Source organism: Triticum aestivum, chromosome 4A (assembly GCF_018294505.1).
Source record: "Triticum aestivum cultivar Chinese Spring chromosome 4A, IWGSC CS RefSeq v2.1, whole genome shotgun sequence".
Taxonomy (NCBI): Eukaryota; Viridiplantae; Streptophyta; class Magnoliopsida; order Poales; family Poaceae; genus Triticum; species Triticum aestivum.
The window spans coordinates 709082872-709092019 of NC_057803.1; the positions used below are offsets into that span (position 1 = coordinate 709082872).

The 9148-nt window shown below is 43.8% G+C and overlaps 1 protein-coding gene across 1 annotated transcript; it reads left to right on the forward strand.

Moving 5' to 3' along the window:
* The first annotated feature begins 2385 nt into the window (after window positions 1–2385).
* On the forward strand, window positions 2386–7900 carry LOC123083291 (probable protein phosphatase 2C 37). The gene is made up of 4 exons (XM_044505366.1): window positions 2386–2794; window positions 2872–3183; window positions 3269–3377; window positions 7346–7900. The coding sequence occupies exons 1-4, from the start codon at window positions 2417–2419 to the stop codon at window positions 7648–7650; spliced, it is 1104 nt and encodes a 367-aa protein (XP_044361301.1). The 5' UTR covers window positions 2386–2416; the 3' UTR covers window positions 7651–7900.
* The last annotated feature ends 1248 nt before the right edge of the window (window positions 7901–9148 follow it).

Genomic DNA, 9148 nt, shown 5'->3' on the forward strand with positions numbered 1-9148 from the left:
AGCTACCTGTCCGACCAAGAGGAAGTTGTCATGCAAACTCCTTCCCTGGATAAATGCCGATTGATTAGCACCGACTAACTCCGGCATTCTCCTTCTGACATGATTAGCCATGATCTTGGAGAAGAGCTTTCCATAGCTGTGAGGTAAACTTATGGGCCGGTAATCGCCTACTACCTCCGCATCACATCTCTTAGGGATGAGAACCATCAATGCCCTATTAAGCTTAGCGAAACCTCTTCCGTTGCACACATAAAGCTTGAGGATGGCAGCCATAATGTCGTGCTTAATGGTTGGCCATGCCCGTTGATAGAATGCGCCAATAAATCCATCGGGCCCTGGTGCACGGTCTGGAGGCATCTCCTTAATGACTTGCCACACTTCTTCCTCAGTAAAAATCACGTCAAGTTTGCTCAAATCCACTTGTTGTATCCCCAGGAACTCCAGATCAAGGATGAAGTCCCTCGCCTGGTCGGTGCCGAGCAGGCTCCCATCAGCCGAAGAGAACGCAGCTTCGATCTGAGCCTGATCGGTGATCACATCATTTCCCACTCTAACACGCGGGATGAAATTTTTCGTCCTCCTGCCATTTGCAAAAGCTTGGAACAACTTTGTGTTCGCGCCTCCCTCTCGAATCCACCTCATCCTCGATCGTTGACGCTCAATTGTCCGCTGGAGCGAGGCCATTCCTAGGAGTGCCAACTTGAGAGTGCGCCGTAGTCAAATTTCCTGATCCGTGAGGATGCGGTCCTCCTGTGCCATGTCGAACCTACAGATTACGTATGTGACCACTGCCATAAGCAGCTTTATATTCCCCGTGGTTTTCTGGCCGCAAGCTTGCAGCCCCTGAGCCGCGTTCCTGAGCAGCGCATCCAATCTTTGGAAGGGGTCAGTAATGGCATCGCTACAGACCCACGCATCGCGAACTGCATCGTCAAAGCCTTGCAGCTTCGTCCAGTATAACTCAAATCTGAATCTCTTCTTGGGGTGGAAAACAGGTCTGGAACTAAGGACTAGAGGAGCATGATCAGAAACACCGGAGGACAGGGCCTGCAGTATACTGTCGGGGAAGTCCAACTCCCAATCTACTGAGACAAGAATGCGATCAATCTTAGTCAATGTAGGCGTGTCCCTCTCGCTCGCCCACGTGAACCTACGCCCATGCATATAAACCTCTTTCAGCTCATTGCTATCGACGAAGCTCCGGAACCTAGCCATCATGGTCCTGTTGAGATTTGTGTTACTCTGCTCCGACGCCCGCAAAATCATGTTGAAGTCTCCAAGCACCATCCATGGGCCGGGGCAGAGTGCGCGCCTTGCTTGAAGCTCCTCAAGAAAGGCGGTTTTAAGCAAATTGCCTTGAGGGCCATAAACCACTCCACCAAACAGAACCATTTTTAGCGTGCACTTGACCCGTGATGAAGTCAGAGTTTAAGCTGAAATGGTCAATCTCGATCGCTGAAGAGTCCAAAGCAACGAGGATACCTCCTCTAGTCTCCACCGCGGGTTACCAATGAAAACGTCAAGCCCGACCGGGTCATACTTCCGGTCGGTTCATACCGCAGGGTATATCCCCGACAATCCCCCTCCAGTGCTCCTCCTCTTCTGCACTCCATCAATTGTCCATTTATGTTTTCCTCCTTCAGTTTGTTTTGTTTCTTCACTAGGATTCTACTCCTCACACTTGCTAGACAGGAAGGTTGTTAGAGGTATTGGAGAGGAAGGCATTCATATCATATAATCCATATCATTAATAACACCTTTTTGTACTTCTTGTCATGTGTTAGTTCTTCCTCCCTTATTTGTGAAAGATGGTACAAAGGAAGGCATAAATGATTATGACGACCAAGGGCTCCACTTAATAAAATTAAAGATCAGTCATATAAGATATTGTGAAATGTATTCGAGGGTTATCTCTAAAAATCTATCATGTCCATTAAGAGAGCACGCTAAACGCCAATGAATTGAATTGGCTTGATACAGCATATACAACAAATAAAAGCTCCTCAAATATAGAAAGGACAAACTCACCCGCAAAATAAAAGAGAGGTGAAACTGACGTTGAAAATTTATAAATTTTTATTCAAAGAAAATGTATATTTATAATATATCACTCTTTATCTTTCGTACTTGGAATATGAACAACAAACTAAGAGTAGGAAACACAATGATAAGCCTTTTTCAATCAGTGAATAAATAAGGCGAAAATGAGGAAGCAGGCAGTAAACGTGAGGCGCGCGAGGGAAGCACAAACAAGTAACCCCCTCCGTTTCTGAGCGAGAGAGCTTCCTCTTCCTCCTCCGGGTCCTCCTCCTCCGGGTCCTCCTCCTCCTCTTCTGCGCTCCTTCGGTTGTCCGTTTCCGTCTTCCTCCATCAGTTTCTTCCCTTTCTATCTCTAGGCAGGTTGCTTGTTAGGGAGATGCTCTGCTGCTTTGGCACTCACACACACCCTGCTCAACCTGCTCCGCTTTCGCGTGACCAATCTGTAGTGATGGCCAGCAACAGCGCCAACAACTTGCCCGCGGCCGGCGAGGGGGCAGCCGACCGTGCCTTGGGCTCCCAGGAACGCCGCCTACGCCGCCGCCGCCGCCGCTCCGCCCAGGTAGCCGAACAAAGGGAGGGTCCCGGCGCGGTACTGGCCGCCCGGTTGCGCGGGGCGTACGGGGCGGCTGGGATGTTGGGGAGCTACCGGAAGATCATGGAGGACAAGGTATCGCTGCGCCCGTCCTTCTTTACTTGGGTTGACGGCTCGCGCATGCACTTCTTCGCCGTCTTTGACGGCCACGGTGGCCCCGAGGTAACCTAACCGCAGATCCCCTATCTTACTCGTGCCAACTCCACCTCGACTCGACGGGTTTGAGCGTTGTGGTGCAGGTGTCTGCGCTGTGCAGGGACCATATGCACGCAATCCTAGCGGACGAGCTGGCCCGCGCGGCCGCAGCCTACCGAAAGGAGAACCAGCAGGACGAAGAGGCGGAGCATCGCGCCTGGAAGGCCGCGCTGGCACGAAGCTTCATGCGGACGGACGAGCTGGGGGCGTCGGGGGTGCCCCGGGGCACCATAGGTGGGTCCACGGCCGTGGTGGCGCTCTTGGTCCTGGGCCGCATCATCGTGGCCAACTGCGGCGACTCCCGCGCCGTGCTCTGCCGCGCCGGCCGTGCTGTCCCGCTCTCCCAGGACCACAGGGTGAGATTAAATGTGTCAAGTGTATGTAGGAGTATTTCTCTGCTTTGGTCGGCCGGACAAATTTTAGCTTCATACGTGGATGCAGCTGGACCGACCGGAGGAGATGGCGCGTGTCACGGCGGCGGGCGGCGTGGTGTTCAACTACGGCGGGGTGCTGCGCGTGCAGGGGATCCTTGCCAAGACGCGCGCGCTAGGTACATTCTCACACGATTGCCCTTCCCATCCATACAACCGGCTGGCATGCATGTTGTGTTACTACTTACTACTTACTAGCAAACAAATCACCTTCCTGAATTTGTTTGCTACTGGTCAGTGTCTCTGTTGATTGTCATTAGCCTATATGTTGCCTTTTGCCATTACTTCGACCAAAGCTGCTGGCGTGTTGTTTTGTTTTTAAGCACCACGTTTTGTTGTTCTCATTAGCATTGCCATTATATCGAAGAGAGAGGGCAATTTTTCTTTCAGAAATGATATGTAGCGAACGTCAGATTTCTGGCTCCTCCCAGAGAACGACTATAGGGTCATCAGATCCAGGGCACCAATCTTGATGCACGCTAAGTAGCCACGTCAGAAAAAACCGTTCGCTCTTGAGTTGTCTATCTGGGAACGCTCGGGGGGGGACCGATACTCCATGAAATGGACGTGCCCAGCTGATGTCCACTCATCTCTATTCCTCATCCATTCACAACCATGGGGAAGAGCTTCGGCCGGAGGAGGGCGCGACCACGATACTCCTCACCGGCGACCCAGTCTGGGCTGCTCTCGTGAATAGGTGGTAGGCGTGATCCCCTCCAGCTTCAGGCTCGGGCCCGTCTTCATCATCCCCATAGGTCAGGCCACTGCTCATCGTGTTTGGTTGCATGAATTTCTCATTGGCATCACTCCTGAAACACCAGTGTGCAATTAGTTCGTGTCAAAGAGATCTTGTAGTATAGTGTTGTGTGCCCTTTGATGTGCTAGAGGGATGCAGCTATATTGATGTTATTCTTCATATACTGTTTGTTAGCTACAGTAATTTGATCATGTGTATGTGTTGTGGAAGATGATTCCCCTAGGATTGTTGTATTGTTTGCACACGTGTGATAAATGTTGCCATGGCAAGTTATAGATAAATCTGCCCCTTAAGAAATTTTGCAAATTTACTACATCACGACAAAAAATAGAGAAATTTGTAAAAGTGAAATGGAAAATTTATGAACTATAACATGGAAAATTTAGAAGAGAAAAAATTAGGACTAATCATATGGAAATTAAGAAAAAGTTTATCTCCTACATCATGGCAAAAATTACAGGTTGCAATAGTTACAAGGGAAAATTATCAAAAAGAATTTTATAGGACAAGGTATTTTTTATGTAAAAATTATTGAACTAATTGCATGGCAATTTTAGGGGAGAATTGTGATCTCTAGAACATGATAAATTTTTAAACAACTTTGAAAACATTCAGTGTTACAACATCATGGCAAAAAAAATTAATATGAATATTATGGGGGCATACTTTTTTTATTGAAGACGTGGCAAAAATACTAAATTGGCCAACTTTTTTCAAAGTCCAAATCTCATAGTTTTACCATGTGCCAAATGCATTTGCTACATATGCCATCTTTGTTAAAGATCAAATCTCCTAAATTTGCCATCTGCCAACTTATAAATTTCGAAAACATGTTGTGTTTTTACAATCCCTAACTTTTGCCATGTGCCCATCGAAATTTCCTAAAATTGCCATCTTTTTATGGAAAGAAATCCCTAGCTTTGACATGCACCCTTTTACAATTTGCCAAAAGTAGCCCTGTGTTTTCTTAGAGAACAAAATTCCTAAAAATTGTCATGTGAAATTTTTATTATAGGTAGCATGGCATTTTTAGTATTGAGACCATTGAAAATTTATCAATTGTACCTAGGTAATTTTATTTTAGGTAGCATGGCCATTTTTATTATTCGTACCACGACATTTTTTTAGTTAGAAAATGGCAAATTAATTAATTAGAGTATAGTAGTTTATTCAAGATAGCATCATAATTTTATTATTCTAGAACAATGCCAATTTTATTCGTTATACCATGGAAAGTTGGATAATTTCACCATACTAGTTTTATTTTAGGTAGCACGGAATTTTTAAGGTATTTTGGAAAAGTTTCTACTTTGTCACATGGCTGTTTTAGAAAAATAAAATCCATTTCCTAACCAAGATTACATTTTTTATGTATGGCAAACTTCTTTTTTGGACCAAGCAATGTTTTCTTTTACCCATCATGGCAATTTTAATTTCACACTGCACGACATATTTATTTTGAACATAACCATTTGAAATTCCTATTTTTAAAATTATTTTGGACCATGGGAAGAAATTTCACACCATGGCAATTTTATTCAGCAAAGCATGGTAAAAACATTGAATGGCATGGAAAAATATTATCGAACATAAAATGGCAAACTTGTTTTGAACATTCCTTGTCAAAAAATATATATGATGAAACCATGACAATATTTGTTAGTTTTTCACATTTTTCCTTGGCAAAATCTTGTTTGCCATTATAATTTTTATGACATAGATTTTTTTGGTTAAATCAAGGTATGTGATGACAACAAACAATTTTCAAAATTTAACATGCTTTTCTGAGAAACAATTTCTCCTTTTAATTTGCTAGGTGACCAGTACATTTTCTAATTTTCCATGATTTATTAGTGGATGCTATTCTATAGAGTACAGGATGATTTTTTTAATATATCTTAGAGCATGGCAAATGTAACTTTATGATTTACTATGCCTTTTATGTATTAGGATTTTTGTACTTTTTGTTTATGGCAAACTTTTCCGAAAAATGAGTCAATTGGGCCTATCTTTTTTCGTGCATTCTCCATGGGCCAACCGGCAGAGACCTCCTTATTAGCGAACTATCAGGAGAAAGGGTTTCGTTCACTGCAGGTGTCATGCCCTAGCGAACACATCGTTAGCTGGAGGCAACCCCAGATGACGATCACCACCTATCGGACTCCTTTTCCATTTTCCATGGGCGTGTTGCCTTATTTGTAAATTTAAATAAAAGGCTACTCTATACAATACTATCATTTGTCACATGATTATTTTTTTAAGTCTTGTTTGCTTCATGCCCACATGTTTTTTTGTTCAAAATATAGACTCCGATATTTAGATAAGAAAAAGGCGTTTTATAGGACGGAGGTTGCAAGACAGAAAAACACCAACGATGTTGTTGATGAGAACTCCACCAAGGGAAGGGCATCGTTGCAACAAAGAAGTATCTGCGCCACCACGAGGACTCCACCAAGGGAATCCTTCCTGAGTATTTTTAAGCCACTTGAGCGACACAATAATGTTAGCAGAGTACAAGGAAGTGAATGTACAAGGAAAAAATAGCCTTCTTACATAAAGACAAAAATAACATCCAGACAAATGTAATCAAAAAGGAAGATTTAATTTTTGCGTCCATGTGTGACCTTCTAATGGAAAAAGCAAATTAAAACATTGTCTTGCATTTAAGTACCAAGAAAAGAATGTAGAAGGCGGGGTTTATCCTACTTTTTAAAGAAACAATTGAAACATAGTAGGCTCAATCATAAAAATAAAATTATAGAATGCCCGATTATGTTAAATGCATACACGTAATAGTGTACCAAGATGTATCAATGGGCATAATTCTGCTCTAATTTTGAAGCATGCTTCCATAGCACCAACAGATACTAGATGGGGCCACTCATGATAATATGTAGTGAATTCGTGTATTTATTGTAGTTGCATCCTATTATCTGATCAAATATTGCATTGAGCTATCTTTTCACAGTCTTGCCTTCAACAACCATACTTGGTAAACCGTGAATTCAAACTCATTAATAGTCTTACCTTTAGCAAGGATGTTATTATGTGTTGGTGCATTAACATTGATGTCAAATTGATAGTTCAGATTCAGTTTATTTGAACATTGTTGTTTTCTGATAAAATCTTTCATAAGTGGTTACTTACTTGGTCTTGATGGATATATGAGAGTTGATTTCCTAATTAATCCCAAAATAAAATAACATAAATGCCAATTTTACTTTTTTGGAAAGGTTATTCATTTCTATAACAAGTTGGTTTTTCTTTAGTATATGTGTGTACTGATTCTTAAGGTATTACATCTCATTAAACAATGAACTATACTCATAGGGCACATGCTCCTCAAGCCTGAAGTGATATGTGAGCCAGAAATTACCATAACTGCGAGGTCGGAGGATGATGATTTCATGATCCTTGCAAGCGATGGATTGTGGGATGTGATGTCAAACACGGTGGCCTGCAGAGAAACCTTGAAATGCTTAGAAGATAAGAGCACCAATGCTGGCACAATGGTAGGCCGCGAAGAAGAGGTTCGGTGTATATGCGCTACGTTCCACCTCACGGATCTCGCCTTCCGTATGCATAGCCGAGATGACATATGTGTGGTTGTGATTGATCTAAAGATCAGGGGTTAGCTACAAAGATCAGATCACCATCTCTACAAGTTACAAATTTGACCTGATAGGAATTCAGCTCTATGCAATCATGGCAAAGCAAAAGCTCTGTTGATTGGGATCTTAGCTCTCTAGCTAGTTGGTTGGTTTTATTCAATAAAAAGAGTCTGCAGAATAACTGGTAATATGGATGGATAAAGAATTTCCATGGATAGAAAATAGTGTGGTTGTGTGGAATAAAAAGATATTTGTAAATCAATGCAAGGATGATTGGATAAGAAGTTGAATTTTATGTTTCCTGCATACTGTCCCTGTTATTTTTCTTAAGCTAGCATTGTGATTTGCACTCTGAATTGTTATTAGGGCAAGGCAAGTATTGGGTGCCATTGCTCCCACAAATTTAGTGTTTGCATCTTTTTGAGACTTGAGGGGTGCACGGTAGGATGATGCGAAGCTAGTCCTCGTCCTCGTCCTCGGAGACAAGGTCAATCACCTCTCGACATCCGCTGGAGGGGCCTACCTCACCATCGGTGCGGGTTGCCAGCTGCACCTCATCCCCATCGTCGTACATAAAGTAGCCCTGCCCATTGAGCTTGTCAAAAAGCTGGTTGACCTCCGCGGTTATTCTAGCATCCATGTCAGTGTCCTCGTTCCTCCTCTGGTCCTTCTCCTTATTGGCCCAAAAATCACGCTCCGCTACAACAAGGTGTGGATTGGCCTCAACATACCTAGCCATGTACTCCTTATTCATCTTGGCCAGGCGGCGTGCCTTCACCTCCTTACGAGAATAAATCCGTTAAGGAGGGGCAAGGACACATGTTTGGCATCTCGGGGAAGTCTAGGTCAGTCAGTTTCCACCCATACATGGAAGTCACCGCATCATACGCATGAACGGTGAGCTCGGGGGTATCAAACGTGCCAAGGAACAGCCAATCACCATCACAGGTGATCCCCCGAAGTCGAATACCACAAAGCCCGGTCGCAGGAGGGCGGCAAGGGGCCATCCTCCTGCACGAGTGTCATGCGAGAACGGTCTCTGTATCAAACTTAATTTTGCAAAGTTGAAAACTAAATGAAGAATACACAACAACTCTTCATGTGGGTTAACTTTCAGTCAGTTGATGCTCCCTTCAACAACTCTCACCTCTCAAGTGGTGGTAGATATGTATGGTGGGGCACTCCTTGCCTGTTTATTTTGACTGTCGGTAAGGGTCGTTACTCCCATCCCTTCTTGCGTTACCAAGGTCTCACAGAAAAGAGATGAGAAGCAAGGACCACCTACGACAATAGCAGGTATCTTTCCTCTCATAACATCTCTCATCTCTCAATGTTATTTCGACCGTCAGTGATGGTCGGTCCTTTCATTCTCCGCTACTTTACCGAGGTCTCAGAGGAGGAGGACGAGAAGGAAAGACCACCTACGAACATCCGGTATCCTTTCTCCAAGAGCATCTCATCTCTCACTCTCATCTCTTTCAAAAGGAAGCATCATTGGAATGAAATTCAACACACTACATAG